Consider the following 23531-nt stretch of genomic DNA (forward strand, 5'->3'; position numbering starts at 1 on the left):
TCTGTAACTTCCAAGAGCAATAAATAAAAAAGAGTGTGTGTACTTATGTACACGTGTTAGAAGTTATACTTCTTTGGCGTATGGAAAAAAATAACTAAAATGCATTGTAGTAATTAACGATAAATATTAAAATTATTCAAAAAGATTTTATTTAAATAAGTAATTTATGAGTTTTCTAAGCCACGCGTAGTTTTCGATTTCATCAGGATGTTATACCTCACCATTCTGCGAGTGTAGCACATATATATACTTATATAACTATAATAAGTATTTATTTATTTAGTAGTTTTGCCAAGTGGCAAGGTAATGCCTCCTTAAAATTTTAAAGTTTGATAGTAAATAAATTTTTATTCACACGCTTATTTATTATGTTGAGGACTTTACCGCATTTATCAAAAATACGTGGATAACATTGAAATTGTTAAGTACTGGCCAGTTAGAAACATTGCTAATGAAAACTTTTTTGAATTTCAATTTTAGAACGCTTTGGTAATCTTGAATCTAAATAATGAAGTGTATTCCATTCATTTGTCATTTGTTTTTATGAATTGGCGGGAAATCTTAAACTCACGTGAAAATGAATCTAATACACGTGAAAATAAACCTAATGTGAGAACGTTTTTGATCAATTATTTATATAGGCTACGATTAGCATTTCTTAATAAAGTCCCATCTAGATATAATGGGTCATCCGCCATACAGTGCTAACCTGGCGCCCTGCAACTTTCATTTATTGAAGCTACGGTGAAAGCGTACGCAAATACCATAGAAGAGACCCCTAATGTAGAATGTTAAGTTAGTTTAGATCGTAATGTTATACGATGTCTTTGTGCAGAGACAATTTATTGAAAATAAATAAAAAAACGCGCGACTGGGATCGAATATTCAGCCATAATAGTTTAAGCTGTCTTCAATTGAACCACAGCTCCGATGGAGGGTATTACAAGCATTATTGGAAAGCTTTTAGCGTCTCAGAACAGATACTGTGGGCTTCTAGTGCTTAAGTGCATAAGCCGTATCTCGGAAACTCAGATCATAATTAATTAGGATTCTTGTATATGGTTGGAATTAATATTGTAGTCAGTGTCCGCTTGGTGGAGATGAGCTAGGGGTCTCGGGTTCATGTGTTAATAGATCATCGTGCTCAATTCGACTTAGGGTCCTTCAAGAAAAGAGCGTACCAATTCTTAAAAGGCCGGCAACGCACTCGCCAGCCCTCTGGCATTGAGTGTCCATGGGCGGCGGTATCACTTAACATCAGGTGAGCCTCCTGCCCGTTTGCCCCCTCTTCTATAAAAAAAAAATATCCAATTCCAAATCAAACAGATATCCTAAATGTTCAGGGTTAGTTTTTTGTAATTATTTTTTTGTTTTGTTTAATGTTTGTTTTGTTAAATATTTGTATGATATCTTCGTGTATGCCACGTTTGTCTATAAGTGCTAGTCGCATTGATAATTGTATTTTGTGGTTCTTTGACCATCGTATCAGTGTGCCGAGCGTTGGCAAGTTTTTATCAATAAAAAACCCAAAATAAATTAGACTTCAGCAAGCAAAATAACTAAAAAACATATTTAAATTACATGTATTAATTTGTTGACCATATGTCTAAATTTCTTAATAATTTCAAATTATCCATGCTATCCTGCTTGCTTGGAAGTTCCATCTCACAACTCAATCCTTATTATAATTTGTTTCATCCCTTATAATTGTTATGTTACTTACTCTGTTATTAGTTTTTGTATAAATTTAACGAAGCGTGAATAAATAAATAAAAATAAAATAATTTAATTAAAAAAACAACACTGTTTCAAATTATTTTATTACTGGATTTCAGTTCACGTAACGAATTTACATAGCACCAAATAAAGCACCAAAAATTGATAATTATGTCTAAATTTCTTACATATATGGCTAGACGGTAATCTCTTCAATTTACGCATTCAATATCCATCAAAAAACATCAACAAACGCTTGTCAAATAATGCAATGACTAGTCACTGCTACAACTAGGCTATATACACATTTCATTAATAATATTTAAAATCAATAGAGAAGGTAAGGTCTATTAAAAGAGGTTACTATATATGTACCTTTATGTTTGCCAAGGCATGAAAGCCTAGACTTTCATATACAGAGTGTCAAAGTACATATATTGCAAGTGATATTACATTTTAAACTGTAAAGTACACGCCGTTATAAAATGTGCATTTTTCTATAGTATTGTCGTGTATATAAATAAAATATTTTTAATATATAGAACAGAGATGTGACCCTAAAAAACTGGAAGAGAAAAAATGGTCATAAACAAACTGTCGACAAAGTTTCACTTAAGATTATCGGGTATGTAATTGTCCTTCCCGGGTATGCCTGTTCCACCTGAGTCGCCGAGCCACGGGTATCTGAAAGCACTCTTAATATAAATGGGCTGGAAAGGGTTCGGGTTTGTAAAAATAATAAAAGAGATTCAGTAAGGTTACACAAAATTTGCTACGAGATTGCTACGATGCGTACAATATATTTGAAACAATACAAACATTATATAGAAACACCACTACTCCCTGGTGGTAAACGAAATATTCATCATATTTTAGAAGTTTCATTGGACTAACGTTAAAATTTAATGGTTAGCAAGTTATAGAATAATTACCCCTAACTCTTTCACGCGCCCGAAACAGTTATTTAAATAAAATATTAATATACTAACGTAACCAAAGCAAACAATAAATAATAATATCATCAAATCCGGGGGTCGGATTTCTAAATCGTTACTAGCATTTTTGTCCTGGTGCCGTTAATACGTAAGTACTGTTTCATTAAAGAATTATTCTAAAATTATATGTTTGAAGATTTCTATGCACTAAGTAACCAAAGCTTTAGCAGTAGTCGAAATAATACATAGAATAACATGTTAAATAGATCCACGACAAAGCTAAAAAAATGTAAAATGCTTTGCATTATGTCATGGTAGATAGTTCTACCATTGATATAGGTAGGTAAGTTCTACCATATAGATATTGATAGGATACTTTCATGGCAAAGATTCACGCGTGTCACGTGACCATTCCCATGCAGATTCGTTTGGCGTTAATGGGTTGCGTCTGTCCAGTTATGTCTTAGCATTTGATCGTTACATTGAAAAGTTTAGGTAAAACATTAAGATTTACTTTATACATAAAAAATCAATGGCGCTACAACCTCCTTAGGTCTTGGCCTCAGATTTCTGAATCTGTTTCATGATCATTTTTTTTTAATCTAATAGGCAAGTAGGTGATCAGCCTCCAGTACCTGACACACGCCGTCGACTATTTGGGTCTAAGACATGATGGTTTCCTCACGATGTTTCCCTTCACCGTTCGAGAAAATGTTAAAATGCGCACATAGAAAAATGGAGTCTTCCATTGGTGCACAGCCAGGGATCGAACCTACGACCTCAGGTATAAGAGTCAAACGCTGAAGCCACTAGGCCAACACTGCTCCTTACAATTATTATTATAATTACTTTGACAACATTGTCAAGCGAGAAAAATTAATTCTAATTTATCAATTTTCCTTCTTAGCTTTCGTAACTGTCTTTCCAAATCATCTTTTCTTTTACGTTTTCCCATGATTAAAACACTAAACTGTAAGTAAAAATCACTAAATTCGTTAATTTTTCAGGAGCGATACTGACGCCTCAAGTGACATAAAAAACGAATGAAGATCATAGACCACAGATCACTAAGCTATGATTGGGAGCGTTCGTATTTAAAAAAAAAGAATTTTAGATTAAGATTTAAACTTATGTGACGCCCTCAGGTAACTGAGAAATATACTACATTAGTAAACAGTTCATCATCGAGGACGAGACAACAACAGGTATAATTATTTTCGAGTTTAACAAAAGATTTCTTACAACTGTATAAAGAACAATTACGAACCCATACATAAATACAAAACAGTCTAACATTCCTTTTTATACCAGGTTAACCATTAAACAATTGAAAATCCAAAGAGCAAAATTAAAATTGGATTGTTTGATCTCGCATGTCAGAGACAAAGGAATTTTTAACCGGTTTAAAATCGCAAAAATTCAGTTCCTCGGTTCTTTTACAGCAGAATTATCCATGCCCGCAGGCCAATGTAAACCAGTACAAAAAACATTCAGTACGTTACGTAATTCGGTTCGATGTTTGTTCCGCGAATAGTTCGTTGTGCTCTTATTGAGCGCGGAAATAATAATTGAACGTATGTGTATGCTTACTTGCACTTTAACATATGCTAATATAATTATTGTTTCGTCATTATAGTGCGATACTAATCAATCATCTTACTTAAAAGTTTTTTCCGTGAATATATATGTCGCGTTACAAATACATAAATTGCATAAAAGCCTTTATTCTGCATTTAAAAGCACCTTGACTTATAAACCTAATCACCTTCCCCTTGAAAACATTCTCTAGATCTATACCTTCTAGGAAGGTCATTAAATATTCTTATAGCCATGGCGTAACAATTTTTGAAATATAGCGCGGTGCAACATGCAGGCACCCGCAGATGTTACTAATAATTATATAAACTTACTGATTCGGGCATTCAGTACAGGTCTCCATATATCTCGTGTCTGTGAAATTTGTGTCTGGGTGCTTGAAAGGCAACGCGCACTTATTGGAGATGTTGCAGGCTGCTGGTGGAAAATCCTTTTTATCACACTTCCACGCCTCGTAATTGTTCAGGGTTGACGCCGGACGAGGCTCCGTTATCCATGTTAAGGCTTGCGTTACAGTTACGAACCATACGTCTTCTCTGAAATTTTACGTTTACATATGAAAGTTGTCGGTCTTTTGATGGTTGTTTCTTTTAACCAAGTGCCGGAAGCCTTTGAAACGATAAACGAAACGATTTTTTTTATATAAAATTTAATTCATAAAAAAAACACATAAATACATATTATATATATATAACATCATCATCGTTACATTATTGATATAATTTTGTTTTAAAGGTTATTGGAAAGGTTAATAGTAATATTATTTTACTCAATAATATAATTAGTATATTAGTAATACATGCTCTGTATCTCAACTGAAATTCGAAACATAACCTCTTTTGTAATTTAAAATGAAAGAGGGAATATTCAGATGTCAACGCTCCTACGGATTAATTACTTGAAATTACGGCATGTAATTACGGAAAATCAATTATGAAAGTCGCTTCAAATTAAATAAAGTGAAGAAATTTGGTCGTTTCTTTTCGAAATAAATGTAAATAATAGCTTATATAAAAAAAATTAGATATGCTTAAGACGCTGATAGAAAAATTATAGACTTATTACAAAAATTCTAAACAAATTTAGTTTTCATTAAGTGATTTATGCTACATTTAAAAACAGGTTTATTCTTGGACATATTGACTCTCTAGATGTCACTTTGATCGTGACCCACCTGATGGGCGGGCCATATAGTGCGCATGGACAAGACCAGATAGACCCGAAGGCACCTTGAAATGAGACCTTTAGATGACATCACAGGCAGGCATTCAAATAGATGCAAAAGAAACAATGCCGGTTAAAACAAAATTAACATAGTCCAAAGATGGACAGAAAATAATGGCTGATGATGATGCATGGACTCCATAAATAAGAAAGAAAAAATATATTAACTATAAAAACGGATGTATAGTTAAAAGAGAAAGTGCACTTAAGTGTATCTAGAATTAGTAACTAGGATTTCCTTTGTCATGGATAGTCTTCTCCGTTTGAGATATTAATTATAGGTACATAAGTAAAAGGTTTTTAGGTCTCGGCCTCAGATTTCTGTATCTGTTTCATGATCATTTGTCAATCTGTAAGCTTCCTTAGGATGTTTTCCTTCACTGTTTGAGCGAATTTTAAATGCACACATAGGAAGAAAGGCCATTTGTGCACAGCCGGGGATCAAACCTACGATCTCAGGGATGAAACGAACTATACTAGGCCAACACTGATCTATCCGAAAATTACATGAAGTAAAAGCCGGTCTTAAATATCGATATTTCAATAAAATTTCGGAAGCCTCCAATTTGCTACGTTCTATTTATTAGTAGAGTTATCCCTTATTCCATTGAATTGTTGAGAGGATTATTTTTGTACTGAGTAATCATTGGCAATATTTTTTTCTTTATCGAAATTTGCAGAGTATTTGATACAGTAAGCCTATTACGTAATAGATGGGATGATTTTATTCTTAATAATCGGGAAAGATTTATATGTATATATATTGTGATATAGTATAACGTTTTATAGACTTTTTGGTTAATAAAAATGTATTATTTAAAATAACAAACTCGTTTGCAATAAATCGGGCACCTAAGTAAATATAATTTCTAATTTCGAATAATGAAACGAAATTTTAACATTAATACATCAAAAATGTATTTATAATATCTGTCATTTTTAACACTAATGTTTGATGAATTCTTTAACACAACATAGAAGTGGTCTCAAATGTTCATTAATTAACTAATTTAACTTCTTCTAATGGTATGTAATAAAAAAAATGTAATGGATGGTATACCAACTTGTTTTGAAGGTTGGCTATCACCATGGCTAATTAGACCAAACCATTGTCTAAGATTCTTCAACCAAGTCGTGCGTCAATGGCCAAATCAAGCAAATATCTTTTGAGTTTATCATAACTATTATTATAATGAAATCATTATATTGATTTTATTTATTAGCGAAAATCTAATGAAATATAAGAAAAAAATATGTTGTATTTTTATAATATGAAATCAATGTGACCTACATATTTTCAGGTTAATTTCCATATTTATATACGAAATTGACCAATTCATTCTATATACTTATGAAGTAATTGATCCTATAAAAAATTTTCTGTATATCAAAATTAACTTACTGATTGCTCGCCCATTGAAGGAATTTGTGAAGACCGCGTTCAAGTTCTTTAATTTGGAACCAATTTGTATGGAATGGCATCATATAAGGCGCACGATTTTGTTCGTAGTATCGTCTGAAGTCCTCTTGAAGCCAGTCCAATACCTGTATTAGGAAATATTTAGTTCGTATCTCAAGTCGATCTCGCCTTGTAGATGGAAAAAATGTTATGTTCGTGAAACTAGATAGTTTGATACTGGTGTAGATAATTTTGTTATACATATTATATGTATTTCAACGTTGTAAATTTAAAAACTTAATGTTAACAGGCTTAATATATCGTGATTTTTCCAAATGTGTTCAAATTATTTTGTAAAGGCATCGAATCTGATTATGTACCTTTGCCTTACAAAGTAATACAGAAACAAACACTTTTATGTGTGCATTTTACAACAAATAAGAAAATGCATAAATAAACACATACATCGTAACTTTCGAAAGGATCTGTTAATGTATTCTACATGCAAATTCAAAAGTTGACATAATGACAATTGACTTACATCATCAGAGTCGTGATTGTGCAGGACACATTGATCCAAGTAAGGGCAATGACCTCCTTCGTATGTCGCCACGTAGTGAGCATTAAACGGCACCTCCCATAGACCTAGGATTGTGCATTATTAATTAGACAACTCCGATTACTTTATACTTCACCACCATAGTCCTAATCACGTAACATCTTGGCTAATAACAACGAAGACAGCCTTAAGTACGCCAGTATGTTTTTGACATACGGGAGTCTTCAAGTCTTGACTCTGTTACCGATCCCTTATATAGACAAAGGAACTTAGTCCTAATATACGTCTTAATATTAATGCTAAAATCTCGATACGAATGTAATTGTGCATAATTTAGAATACAGGAGTAAAAGTTACTTGAATATTTAAACATATCAGCAAAGTACCAATCTATTCTATTACAAAGCAAATTTGGACGCTACATTATTGTACACTTACATAAGAGGACAGGTTCCTGCCTATAACTAGATAGGTATAGGCAGAATGACTACTTTACTTCGAGTATATAAGGCAGAGTAAACTCTCAAGTAAAATTAGAGAATTATTACAAAATAAATTCCTCAAACTCTTGTTAAACGTAAATTAATCAATAGAGCTTTAACGGTTATTAAAATGATCCTAATCCTTGGGATTGATTTGCTCCAATTCAAACAATTTGTATGACTCAAAACTTGGCGATTTAAAAGAGTGGCGGTAAACTTTCTTGCCAGTTCTTCATGCCGCCCTTAACTTGCAAACTGGTAGTAAATGTAATTTGGAATCAATTTAACAAATTTTCTGTTGATGTTCAAAGTGATATATAATAACTATATGACTAAAGTTATTCTGAGTTTGATCGTAAACCTGTGGAAAAATACACTTTTAATTCGTAAAAGGTTTTACTTATATATCTATCTATGTATATTTCACTTTATGCAGAAAGCGAAATACTTAATACTTATTTTATCCATGACCCAGATAATTCGGATTTCGTCGCTTAATTGCAAAACTTTACGCTAAAAAGGCTTAGTAAATGAACATTTAAAATAAGGCATCTAAGAAATGCAAGTATGAACTTATTCATATGAAATTGCCTTAATATTGAATGGCGTGACCTCGATTTTTTGCATACAATTTTGCATCAAGATCTCTGTCGCACTTTCTAAATTACCGCGTATAGCATGCCTTCATTTGAAGCAGAATGTTTGGATCGTTTATAGAACATGGCTCGTTAATAGTGAATAAATAGTTTAAAAAGGGAATTTTCAAAAATAAGCTCATGATAAAGTAACTCATAAACAAAATTAGAATATTTAACTATGCAATATATAAATGATGCTTAGCTTATAGTTATTTTATTTTAGAGATAAAACTGTTAAAAAAAAGCTTCTTCGTGTAATATATACCAGTATTGTTAAGAAAATTACATATTTATTAAAAAAAACATTTTTAGTATCCTATATAGTGTATATGTATAGCATTTAGCTGGATATTTCAGACTTGTGTGGAGTTTCTTGCCCACTCCTCTCCACACGAAACTACCTTTTGGAAAGGGCAACTACAATGAATTATCTAATTAATTATATTAGAATTTTTGTATTTTTTTGCCATTTTACGTGGTCTAATTGAAATTATTGATTTTATTGAAACCTATATTACATAGAGATAACATACTTATGGTCCAAAGTTTGAGTTAAGTTAAAAACTTATAAAACAAAATATGTCTAGGGGACTTCTAACCTGGAATGTCGGATGCTAAAGAGCATTTTACGTTTCGCAGATAGTTTATTAAATTACTTACCAGGGAAGGACTTAGTGGGACAGGTACCAGCCTTGCATTCATGAGCGATTTTATAGTCGAGCGTGTACGGCCATACTGGTATCGGCAGTGGTGGAACGCCTACTGAACTGTCATATATGTAGCCGAAATCTTCCAAGACCTATAAATATAAAAAATCTAACTGAATTTAGAAACTAGGCAGGATCAAACAAAATCAGCATGCCTGAGACTCAAAAATGTACGGCGTGTGTCAGGCACAGAAGGCCCATTACAAAAATAAAATAAAATACGTTTATTTAGTAACATAAGATCATCAAGGTATCACTTATTCCACGTTATTAATTTCGAACTTGTAGGCATCCCTACTCATCGGCAAAGAAGACAGAGGGTGTAGGCCGAGAGAAAAAGCCGGCGTAAAAAACTCTCGGTACTCTTTTAAAAAACCAAATCATCAAACAATACTACAATATTTAAAAAAATATAGCGAATTATCCGTAAATACATTATCTCGTTTATTAATAAAAATTATTGATCCCGAATCAGATATAGAAATCTGGAATGCTTGAATTATTAGTATTCTTTTTCGATACAATTATTTATTAACTACCCATTTTGATATTATACTCAACAACTCTAAAAATTAACACAATTTATTGTGAAAATCAGTATTTAATTTCAACTTCAGTTAACACAAATAATTGCAGCAGTAAATTTTTAAATAAATCCGAAGAATAAACGAGATCGAGCTCCTCGAACGATAAATAATGTGAAAATTACAAAATTTGTATTTACGACCGCTGATCCTATGAAATATTTATATCGTTTCGTACCGATAATACTATTATTATAAGGCTTTTTTATTTGTTTTGCACGTAGTTATCTCAGGTACGAATTGTAATATTTTGTTTGTTTCCAATTGGTGTACTTTTGGAATCGTAAATAATTTTATAGAAATGTTTAAATGGACTGTTTTTATTTTATAATAACATGAAAAGTGCCCTAGTGCTTACTGTAACCAGTGTTTCTAAGGGTGTGTCCACATCTGGCAAATGTGCCGCGAATTTGCAGAACGTTTAATTACCGTTTACAACCAGTCACGGCTATGGTTTGGTGTACCTCTTTAGCGCAACTCATACAAGGCTCGCGCGGCGCGCGACTTGCCCGCACTCAATTCTCGCGCTTACAGTGCCATTTACTGGCTCAGTTCTTTTACACAAATGCACGCAGCTCGTAAACAGCTCGCGAGCTTCAAATTCGCGGCACATTCGCCAGATGTGGATGAACCCTAATAAAACTTAAAAATTGGCTGGCTCACAGTAGAAACCATACCTTCACTATTCAAAATAAAAATACTTTTTCTTTTCATGTAAGGGTGGGTGAATTCTCTTAGATTAGGGCTGCAGTAGCTATTCTTTAGGGCTCCGTAGATTCCTTTATATATACTACGCTACAACCTTCTAGATCTTTGCTCCAAATTTATCTATCCACCTTCTGTACCTGACAAACAACGTCAACTATTTTGGTTCTAAGGACGGTTTCCTCACGGTATTTTTCTTCACCGTCCAACCGAGTCTTAAAAGCGCACATAGTCCATCGATACACAGTCCAGATGGAACATACGAACCCAGGTATGAGAGCCCGAGGAAACTAGGCCAGCACTATATGATATAAAAAATCTGAACAATCAAAACTCGACTAATAACAAATACCTTGAACTGCGTATTCCTTCCTGGCTTGAGAAACGGTGCCCTCGCACCAACCACCTCTGACCTTGATACATTTGAAAACTTGCGCAGTATTTCCCGCATACCGATCATTTCACCCGCCCATTCTTCGTAGCCTTTGTCTTGTAAGCCCTGCTGCTGTGATATCGTGCCTGTAGCCATCTAAAAAAAAAATCGGTTGGTATATTTTATTTCCATTACCATAACTTTGAAGAATGAGGGAGTTGTAGGGATGATATGAAAGCCTTTATTGCTACACAAGTTATATTCTCCGTTATATACAAGGGCGTTGGTAGGTACGTAAATATCTTGATTTTGTATTTCCCTTTTCGCTATAAATACGCTGTTTTTAAAACCTATTTAAGATGTAGGAACATCTATGTAGATGAAGAACCTATGGATAAATGGCTTATTTTAAATAAAATATAAGTTATGATTTTAAATGTTATTTGAGCTTATTTAACATAAAAAGATTGTAAAATCGAAACATATTTCTTGGTATGACTCTGAGATAGATTAATTTTTTGTAATATATAATTTTAACTGGCTGTTCAACCAATACCACGGGCTTAGTGAGAAGAATTCTAGAAAAGGCTTAGTAAATTGTACATGTGCGGTGTATTTATTATAATTAATCAATCTAAATGTACCACTTTCTTTGCAAAAAAGCGATTTATTATCTATACTATAATATTATAAAGAGGAAAGGTTTGATTTTTTGTTTGTTTGTTTGTTTGTTTGTATGAATTGAATAGGCTCCGAAACTACTTGGGAGATTTGAAAAATTCTTTCACTGTTGGAAAGCTACATCATTCCTGAGCGACATAGGCTATATTTCATTTTCAAAAAAAATAGGCATCCTTACTAAAATTACGATAACATTAACATTTGTTTATTATTTGATACAATTCTAACAGATGGCGCTGAGTTAAAGGTAGTTTAGTTTAGGTCCGTGTCGTGGTACCAACGTTTCACATAAGTTCTCCTACGGTTTCCCTTGATTAATTTACTACTATGTAATATAACAAAAACCTTAGCCACAGCAACGCTTGGCCGAGTCTGCTAGTTATTTAATAATGGAACATCTCTCGTCTGCAATTTATTACTCTTAATGCAAACACTAATAATACAGAATATCGCTTAGTCAAGCGACACAATTAAAATCATGTAAATGATATAATTCTTTTCACGTTCAATCACCATAATTACAAATATAAAACACAAGAGAACTAAAACAGAAAAAACTTACTTCGTGTCCATCGTGGGCGAGTTTCTGTACCATAGCGTAGTTACTGAAACAAATGAAAACATAGACAAAAGACTAATCAGACTTGTAAGAGATCTGTGGTAAAATATAGGGCTTTAACATTGTACAACTTTGAATGTGAATTGTATCGTAAACAGTATATTTTCACTCTGCAGACGCAATAAATCCCAATTTAGTTCGAGTCGTTTATCCTACAATGTAAGTACGGCTGATTTACTAAAATTGCCTGATTTATATCGTGAATGTGATACAATGACATTTCGAACTTTAGCAAGAAATTAGGAATTATTTTGTACGACAACGAACTTGATAAAAGTCAAATTTATTTAAAGTCTCAGATATGTATGCTCAAATATACAAGAAAATATGATTTCACAAATTTTGTGTGCATATCGGTTAGGTCTGCGAATCGGACAACATATATCTTTCATCTCATCTACTATCCTAAGGTTGGTCCAGTCCACGCCAAAACAATTTTTTAAAACAATTTTTTTATGTTACAGCATACAAAAATACATAAAACTCTTAATTTTCACCCTTCTATAATCAGCCCCTATTTTTTATTTGTAAATTAAAAACTTATGACTTAAACTTTGAGGATTATATAGAGAAAAATTCACAGAACAACCTAAAAAGATTTAATTCCGGAAAACCGAACAGTCCCTGGGGACGCAGGGGCAGTTAGAACAGCAAACAAATGAAACTAGGAAGGACAAAATTTAAAAAAAACTAAATAGATACACAAAATTACGGTAAGTAGGAAGATTGTTGCAAAATATATCAATATTTTCATTCATAGTAGCAAATAAACGAGCCGTAGGTACCTATAGAACACATTTAGTTCTAGTAACTCTAGGATAACAAAGAAAGGGAAATTAAGCAAGAATATCAGTATGATAAATGTCGATTACTATGTGATATCTAACTCTGAATACTCTTAAATTTATAAGTCGACGGTTACGACACTTAGTTTATTCTATATCTCCCGATGTTTTCCTTGAAAGATAATTTCTATGTTATAAATAATACGTTGAACGTAGAACCTCAAAATAGATAGAGAACCTCAAGGAAAAAGTATAAGGTAATAATAATAATACAGTAGCGTACTACTAACCCTATGGGTCTTGCCCTCAGATGGCATCAGTTTTTTTTTATCATTTCATAGACAAATAGTTTATCGGCCTTCTGTCTAACAATAGAGAACAGGATTTGAGACGTATTTCCGTACGATGTTTTCCTTGAAACAACGGTCTGAAAGTTTTGATGCACAGACATCAAACCTTCGATCTTTGGGATGAGAATCACTAGACCAACACTGCTTTCGAATAATAAAAAGGTAGTAATACTTATATGTACAAATGATAATACCTATTCCTATTGTTTAAGTAACCCAACCATTTTATTACATACATTGATACAAAGTGTATGTACATAAAACAGGAGCTCTTAAGATCGCGACGCAAATGGTGTCAAGAAGGCCTAATCGGCTTTATATAAACCAATTTAACATCTCTTACGTCTTATTCGATTACATTCACAAAGGATCTTACTTTTAGAGAATATGTTAAAAGCTATTTTTGGAGTGGGAGACGAAATAATGGATCTTTTGAAATATGTTTATATTATTATATTATTTACGACATCAATATAATAGTAAAGTTCCTTTGTGGTTAGGCGGACATATTTTTGGGGTTGAAGAAAAAATATTTTTGTGAAGTTCCTATATAAATTTTGGCATCGATTAGTTTTTATTTACCTTTTAAATTTTTATATTTATTGTTATTCAAACATCGTTGAGCACATAAAAGAAACACGAATTACGCAATGCATAAAAATTACAAGGGATGCGGGCGGCTTTAACGCTTATAAGCGATATCTTCCAGGCAACCTTAGAGAAAAAAACTAATAAAAGAAACATGATGACTGCAAGAAGTGCAGAACCAAATGTTTTATTCAAAAAATGTATAGAACCTTAATCTAAAGTAATACAAACAAATATAAATATCTAACTAAAACTAAAAAGCTAATTTATTAGAAACAGAATACATCTATATCAAAACTCAATTCTCGAGTCCGTTCGATTCCCGATTGAAAACATCAACAGAACCGTCATGAGTAAAAATCGTTAGCTAGTAAAGAATAATTTCCTTAATAAGTATATACAAACCAAATAACTATTCAGTAACTAACCTGTATTCGTGAGATAAGAAGAAAGTGCCCCGAATAGGGCAACCGTTGGGATTGCGCAACTTTCCGTTGAAAACTTTCTTGTATAGGTCGAAATTATTCAAATTGACCGCACCGTCAAATGTCAGCATAATCATCTGTGGTGTCTGCAATTAAAAATGTTAATATTCATAATTGTTCTTTAATACGGTTTTCAAATAGGGTTTATGTGCCTATAATCTTGACTCTACCAGACTGTGCTTGTTGCTATGGTAACGATGTTATTTCCTAATAAAAAAAAAGTTATGATGGTAACAAACCAATGGTTTTAGCGTACGACTCTCAACATGGTCGTAGGTTCAATACACAGCTGTGCACCAATGGACTTTCTTTCTATGTGCGCATACATTCTCTCGCACGGTAAAGGAAAACGTCGCGAGGGAACTGGATTGCCTAAGATAGGAAAGTCGGCGTATGTCAGGCACAGAAGGCTAACCACTTGCCTATTGGATTGACAAATCATCATGAAATATATACAGAAATCTGAGGCCTAGATCTATAAAGAATATACTAAAAGCATTGTTAAGAGATTTTGTTACAGTATAAAGTCCCATCAGCATTCTCCATGGTAACAATATGTAACATAAAAATTAAAAAATAACACAAAAACAGAGAATAGAATCAAACAAAATGTCACAAAATAAATATCTTTAAGAGAATGCAATAATTTAATTATTGCATTCTAACATGCTTACAGATTCGTTTTTCTATAGAACAGGTGAGGAGAGGGCACATGTAATGTAATTTACACCGCTACCCACGGACACTCAATGCCAGAGGGCTCGCGAATGCGTTGCCGACTTTTTGAGAATTAGTATAATCGTTTCTCGTTGCACATGGCGTCGCAAAAAATGCTACGTTCAGTTGGGAAACGACGTGAAGGCTTACGAGTGTGTTGCCGGCCTTTTTAACGCATGAAAGCTTTCCATGCACTGCTTACATGTTAACGATCCTTCTATGAAAAGTCACTATTCCTTATCAACCAAGCGATATTTGCCATTGAAAACGATAACTCAGTAAAAATAGAAAGTGAAGGAATGTTTTATTATGTAACGCTGTTGTTTCATAATCGCAAATGTGTATAATTGTATAACTCACTGCATTTTTACAAGACTTTTACTTTGTGTAGATTTATAATGTGTTTGAAATTCTGCATGTAAAGATTACTTTGATGATAATATATTTTCTTGGGTTTCATAGTTTTTATATTCTTATTGTGCAACAGTAGAAATTATTATCAAGTACAGTTAACATGTCAAAAGGGGTGTCTAGTGTGGGGGCTAGTGCACTTTCTTTTGACCTAAATATCCTTTTCTTTTTCTCTAGCAGGTCGATTATACAATATACAAACGAGTCGTAATTAGTACGATTCGTATACAGCATTCAATAGTGACATGTTATTATGAAACTTATTATTTAGTCATACTTTGAAATCAGAACCTTAAATAAAATTTACGGTACAAAATAAAATCAAAAAGTACAAAATAATCATACGGAGTGTTTTGCTTATGCCCCAAACGAAATTTTTATTAGTTATCTATGTTTACAGAGGCAACGAGAATGTCAAAGAGTCTATGTAATTATTGAATGGAGTGCACGGGTATTTCACTGCAGTGCCAGCACTGACAAGATTAATTAAGCAGAGAGGGTAGTCACATTTTATCACAAACCTTTCACGATTTAAGAGAAATTTAATTAAAATTCTCCATTTAATATATATCTTATACGGGATCATTCTTACGGTCGTACTATGTTTAAGAATCAGTATTTTTAAAATTTACGTAAATTATTAATTTTGATTAGATTATACGAGGAATGTATTTTTTTTAGATCACTCTCTCTCTCTCTCTCTCTCAATCAGTCACAATCAATCTCTCCCTTTTCTTTGACAAAAACGCTGCACATCTTCGTGAAGATCCGTAAAAAATTTACCATCAGGCGCCTAAAGAAGTCAAAAGAGTTATTTTATTTAAACTTACATCTTCTGGCTCCAGTCCACCTGGAATGAGTGTACCGTCTTTTGAGCAGAAACAATAAGGCAGCTGACAATCAGCCGGCTCGCAGCGCGTGGCTAGATCGGTTGGAGCTTCTGTTATGGGTGCTGGGGCTAGAAATATCACATATATATAGTCTGAATGATCACCTATTCAGGAAAATAAGGAAATCTCTGTAAGATTTACAGATTTTAAACGCACGATGTGCACTCGGAACAAACGCAGTCTGAAATTTCCCCGTCACAATCTAAAGTTAGTAATTTTCTTTTTTGGAATAGAGATACTTTTCTTTAATATAATCCCTGAGGCTCTTTTAGCTGATAGCTTTGTAATAAATTTAAGAAAAGTATTAAAGAAAAGCTGTGTACAAATGCTTACTATAAAGTTAACGATTCTTTCTTTCTTTGAGATAGTCATTTTGTATGATGATTTGCTATTTAAAAAGAGCACCGATGCCGGTTTTTACTTTTGTCTTACACCTTCTGTCTTCTTTGCCTATGACTTGGGATGTCTGCGATACAAATTTCATGACGTGGAATAAGTGATACCTGTATCTTATATTCCATAATAAACATATTTTTTATAGTATAGAGCAAACGTCAAAATGCTCATCTGATCTTTAATGATATCGACATTCACAATGCCATAAGGTTTGTGACGTCATATCCGGCCAGGAAACCCTCAACGGGCAAGTTCCACATGCGGTGGTGCACAGGAAAATACTTCAAAAACGCTCAGCTGGAGATCAATCGCGATATATTTTAAACATTTATGCAGTTATAAAATGTAATCTTATATTGATACGTAAACAAAATAAAAAATGTACTTGTCAAACTGCTACTAAATCTATATAAATATCATAACGTTTTGTTCACGTAAAATTGCCATCAACTCATACGTGTACTTTTTGAAATTACATTAAAAATTTACTTGCTCAATCGCCTCCAATATTGACACTTTAATAGGCACCATTTGTAAATACCGACGAATGACTCGGAATGTACACATATTTAATTCAAGAACGTACGGTATACGAATGTTTGATGTTGTAGGTACGAATAGTTAAACAAAGCGAGGCGCAATGTGTTTGGTATTCGTGCCATCTCGGCAGTTCCTTGCTTACACCGGAACAAGCATCATGCATTTGATTCATTCCCTATTCCATATTATAGAAGGCATCTGCTGAGCTGAGGTATATCATCGTATACATACTAGAACTATCTGGTTTATTCTTTGTGATATTTAAATGTGATTTTTGAACATTGAATTTGAGATGATTAAAGTAGATTTTTTTTACAATGTATAGTTAGTCGTACGTGTTTTGTTTTTCATATAAAAACTATGATTTTTATAAATAATTTAATACTCTCTTCTCTCTATATATATAATTAGTAATGATTAGTTACTTACTTGTCGCAATTGGACCACATCTTGCTTCAACTTTAAAAGTACAATATTTGCTGATGTCATCAAAATACAGCCCCGACGGGCATCTGTTTAAGTATGGATAACCGTCGACGCACTGAAATAACAATTAAAATAAGTTTATTATTATTTATAGAACCTTTTTTGGGTGCATATCGTGGTATTTTGGTAAGATTTTTGCGACCTTATTAACAATATATGTTTTCATCGTTCGAGCAAATGTTATGTAAAACCAGAATTTTAAGCTTAAATATTCCTGTGGAATATTTATGTATAGCAATACAGAAAAAGGGCACTAAATTATCATACCCAAAAATGGGCTTAACTTAGCAAAACTTGATTTTCAGTGAGCCCTTATATTTATAGGTTTTGAAAAGGATCAAAGGCATACAATAGACCTTTTGTAAGCTATTTTTAAATAATGATATTTGAATCATACAACGAAATTAGTATGAATTAATCTGAGAACAAATATATTATGTTTTTACATGTACCACATGTATCATAAAAGTATGTAATTGACTTTTATGATCTGATAAAAATAAAAAGGTTTTAAACGCGTATATTTACGAACCTACCACCATTTTTTCGCGGAATTCATTTCTGAATTACCAAATTTTTTTACATTTCTTAATTCACTAAGCTAAAACTGTTCAGGGACACGGTAAAATTATGTAATATTAATCCCTTTATACGTAAATAAATAATAAACTATTGATATTCTTTTAATTTAGAAAACTAAAAAACAAAATAAACTAGGACGTATGGCCTTCAGAAGGTGTCCATAATTTATATTTCCTTATAAACTGGAACTAATAAACCTGTCTGAAACCAGTTTTGTTATAAAATGTCAATTTTACATAATATTGGAAGAATATTATTTCCGCATCTGTTAATCAACAGTATTTTATTCCAATTATACAAAAATTTAAATTATAAAATGACAAAACTTTATAATTTTTCGAATTATTTTTAATAGTCGTAGATTAAAAAACTTACAAATTCATTTATATATAACATAAATATTATAATAATAGCCTTTTTTTATCGGACATTTCGGCGTATTCTTTATTTTTATTTTTCGTAGATTGATTCTTTCTTCCATTTCTGCTTGTCCGCTTGCCAGGTGGCAAAGGCCTCCTCCAATCTACTCCATTCTGGCCTTTCTAAGGCCACTCTACCCCATGTTGTTCTCTAACCTGGGTAGAGTTTGTTTACTGTTTTCTTTATAATTTTGTTTTTTATTTGGTTTTTTATTTGGGTTTAATATTTTGGAGGGTTTCGGTCTAATTAACCTCCCCTAACCCTCCATAAATATTATAATATTCATTTATTATTATACATATATGTTTTATATATTCAGTATGATAAACGTTGTGGCCGCGATTTTAAATAAATCATCTTTTGTCTTTTTCTGCATTAATATATACTACTTATAATATTTATTTATTTCTCACAAAAACTTACAAAACTTCATAACATGATATGTTACAGTAAAGTATCTAAATAATTGTCATTCTTCTTTGGAGTAATTGTAATTGTTATTATTATATATGTTAATTATAGAATATATTATCTACGGCGGAGTAATCAAACCTAGGGTTATGTATTTGAACCTAGCTGTGCACCATTTTTTCACCATGCTGACAGATGACTAATGAATGCAATTAAAGTGCAATTGTCAATTTATTATTAAGCTTCTTACCTGATAAAACCTTCTACACGTCGCAGGGTCTGCGAAATTTCCATTGCCTTGCGTGCCTTCCGGGCACACGTACTCCGCGCCTTCCTTGTCTTTTTGACATTGAACTGTAAATGTTTTAACACAATACAATAAAAATAATACACACTTAGGGACCAAGCTTTATATTATAATATCATACATAAAAGATTAAAAGTTTGAGTTATTTATATTATTTCTAACACACAAATATAGAACATTTATAATATTCCTCACCTACATAAGAATAATAATTAATAATGGATTTATAGAAAATAAAAATTTAAAAGCTTGTGTCCAGCGGCAGTGTACTTTACTGCTGGTACCATTACTAGCTATATTGCGATACTTATTCGAGTGAGGATAGCACCAGTTCTAGGATCGCTGGTACTAACTACCTGGCGCCAACTTAAATCTGTAATTAGGGCCTGTGCAGTGTTAAGATACAACCCAAGATTTTATATTTTAATGGGAACAAAATTTGAGGAAAGACTATTATATTATTATAACCGTTTATTATATATATCGTAAATTTATATTATGATATGATTCTACAATAAAAAACACTATTAATAATGTAAGTTTACTTCTCAAGAACAAGAATGATACAAGAGGAAAAGTAAATACGGAAGTGTAATCTAATTAAAATAATATTGTGTTTTATTTTCTACCAGTAATGAAAACTTATGTTTACTATTTCCAATAGTGATATACATATTTTTTATTATTTATATATTTATTTATCGTTTATCGCCTTATACAAAAACACACATAACAAATTATTATTATTTTTGTATAGAACAAGCGCAAACGAGCAGAAGGCTCACCCGATGATACCGCCCCGCCCATGGACACTCTCAATGGTAGAGGGTTCACGCGACGGACGCTTTTCTTATCAATTTGGACAACATATGGGGAGCACTCTTTGGCCAGATCAACACTTTTATTATGTTATAGCTAATATTTGTGTTGTAACTATGTTGATACCTATTACCTATAGATAAATGATTTATCTATGACTACAGTAAAAAAATTTCAACATTTTTTCTACTTATTTACATTACGTATGACCACTGAAGCGATTTCACGGAACTAAAACGTATTCGATATTATAAAAGGTGGTTCATGCAACACGTTAAATTATAACTTCAAAATAAAATGTTACAAATATAAACTGTTTTTAACTGACTATAAAAACGAAGTAGATCGGAATTATTAAGTCTTTCGGATTTCAGTATTGAATCTGCCATATCAAATAAGCTATGTTCTTTATGATGGCAGATCGTCTTTAGTTGACGACATGGTTATTGGAATCCTTTGTTACCAATTCCAGCCAAAAAATTGAGCAATTTGGATGGGCCTTTTTTTTTAAAAGTCCCTACTGGAAACGCATAATAACTTATCAAAATTTCAACGGATCTAACAAAAAAAATGGTTAAAAGCTTATCCTTTTCGGTGATATTAAAATATCAAAATTTAAAACTAAAAAATACCGCGTGATACAATTCGTAGAATTTATAATTTTAACGCGCGTATTAGTACTATTTACTTAAACGCAATAAAATCCATTCCGCATAACTGGAAATTATGCCGCTAAATAAATATGTACAGGCACTTATAGTACCGAATTCATAGCTGGGTTGATCACAGAGTTTTAAATCAAATGAAAGGCAGAGATAATGTCAAAAATATTTACAAGACCTTAGAACAAAATAGTTTACTAACTAGTAAAAAATACATGAAATTGTCTATTGCAAATGCTTGACTAAGACTTCGCACTTAATAGACAGAGTTTTAGTTTCGATATCTCTCGAATCTAGTTATGATATGTGTTAAAAAATAATTATTTCATTTATCTGTCACAGAGGCTTAGCTTAGATAGATAGTTCAACAGATCAGAGAAGAATCAAGGTCTTGGCAGCAGAAATACTTGTAATTTGTTGTAATTGATAATCAACAAATGAAAGAATTACTTATACCATAACTCAGTTAACTGAAAAGCAATGTGTGGACTGTGCGCGCTTGTTAACGGTTTAAAAAGGTAAAAAGGATATTTAAATATTCTTGCATATGCATAAAATAAAATCTTCCAACTAGTCTGAAATAATATTAAAATTCTTTCATTTTTAACATTGCACTTTATGAATAAATATTGGTCGAGCCAGAGTCGAGTTCTGCCATACATATAATGGCCCAGACATTGAAATACCGATGTTATTGTAATTTATTCCAGACAACACAGGAGCAACGTTTTATACATATTAATTATGCCCAAATATATTAGATTTATCTTAACAACTATCAACAATTAATCACGCATGATGTATTAATTACCATTTCGTTTGAAGGTAGGATGATTTGCAAGGACGATGTGTTTTTAGCAGGTGCCACGAGTGTCGAGTAATGATTGAAATGTGTTGCACACGAACTTGTTCAATAAACCTGTCAGTAACTACCTACACTTGTACATTTTGCCATACAAATACTTACAAAAACTTTGATACGTTGGTACTTTTAATACACGATACAACGAAAATATTTTGATATCAGATTATCTTTTGGCAGGCATAGGGTCAAGAAAATAAGCTTATAAAGGTTCATTTCGCGTAGGATTTATTTCTATTGTTCGTAAATCGTCAATACATTTCAAGGAAATAGTGAATCACATTTTGAGTTCCATTGGTTAATGTCAAATATCGTTAATATAACTGGTCACGTTCCAATGTCAAGTGAAAGAACGTGCACAGAGGTCCACATCCTCAAAGGGATGTTCGTGTAACTGGCACTTTCTAAAGCAATTATACGAAGTAGCGTAATTAGCGACCCATTGCTAAATAGATTGAATAACGCGCCTTTCGCACCAAATTCGCCAAAACCTATGTAACTATATATATATAGCTTTCACCTTCCCCATTACGACTTCATTGAAGCACTTGTATAACAAGTTGAAAAGCTGTACCTACCGCTACGTAAATAACTAAACACAACTAACCGTTCACAAATAATATGGCACACAAAATAAATGATCGCATGATCATCGTCCGATCAAGGTTCGTGTGTCGCGACATAGCACCTTTCACCATCGTGTGGACACTGACAAGTTTGAAGTGATCATTGGGTACCTACCACCTCCAACCGTCTGTCGTTTGCTTTCACCTAAACTCTGGTCTATACGCATCCAACGTGTAAAATTGACATAATCGTGATTCTAATGCGTCGTATGCAAATCTTATCGACGTGAAACGATAATTGTGAGAAGGCGATGAAATAACTTTGCAGCTTTGAGTTTATGGCTTAATTGCGACTTTGTAGTGTTTATTAAATTATTTGTGACGTTTTATAATTTAAACTACCTACCTACGTTAAGTTCTTGATATTAGACTATTTTATAGAATCTTTATTTTATTTATAACTTAGCTATATTATGTAAACTTGTTTTAATTATTTATTTATTATTAACACTTCATTACGATATAAAAATTGAAGATAATTAAATAAAAAGGAGGGGAATTTTATTTGTGATAATAAAGAATTCCTAAGGTTAAATCGACGAAATATAAATAATGTATAGAAATTCAAACTACGTCAACATGGTAACAAATTAAAAATAGTACGACATTATTTTTTTAAATGAAGAAATTTTCAATGAGCTGTAATTTGTAAACGATTAAATATAAATCTCAAAAAAAATATTTTACCCGTTTTCTAAATAGTTTTTCCAAAATAGCGACATCTAGTCGAAATTTAAGACATCTCTTAGTTGCTCGCAGGATTGTTCACTTAGTTTTTATTAATGTACGTGAACATAGATAAAAGAACATTAATTTTTACAATATGGCCAACCAACCTACCTTAAAGTTTACATTAAAGTTAATTCATGTGAAACCCTAATGGTTTTAGTTTTGTTCACTAGCCTAACGTCAGCTCTATAGTCTATTTGTAAATGATTTCATTAGAAAATAGGCACTGAATCCAAACACAAATTAA

The 23531-nt window shown here is 32.4% G+C and overlaps 1 protein-coding gene across 1 annotated transcript; it reads right to left on the minus strand.

Annotated features, from left to right (window-relative positions):
- Positions 1-1803: 1803 nt before the first annotated feature.
- Positions 1804-22690, minus strand: LOC110996095 (chitin deacetylase 1). The gene is made up of 12 exons (XM_045629928.1): positions 22537-22690; positions 19530-19633; positions 17810-17921; positions 16385-16512; positions 14370-14512; positions 12162-12204; positions 10898-11074; positions 9210-9348; positions 7412-7515; positions 6874-7016; positions 4562-4783; positions 1804-2400 (listed from the first exon to the last, which is right to left on the minus strand). The coding sequence occupies exons 1-12, from the start codon at positions 22625-22627 to the stop codon at positions 2325-2327; spliced, it is 1482 nt and encodes a 493-aa protein (XP_045485884.1). The 5' UTR covers positions 22628-22690; the 3' UTR covers positions 1804-2324.
- Between the last annotated feature and the right edge of the window lie 841 nt (positions 22691-23531).

This window comes from Pieris rapae, chromosome 10, assembly GCF_905147795.1.
Source record: "Pieris rapae chromosome 10, ilPieRapa1.1, whole genome shotgun sequence".
Classification (NCBI taxonomy): Eukaryota; Metazoa; Arthropoda; class Insecta; order Lepidoptera; family Pieridae; genus Pieris; species Pieris rapae.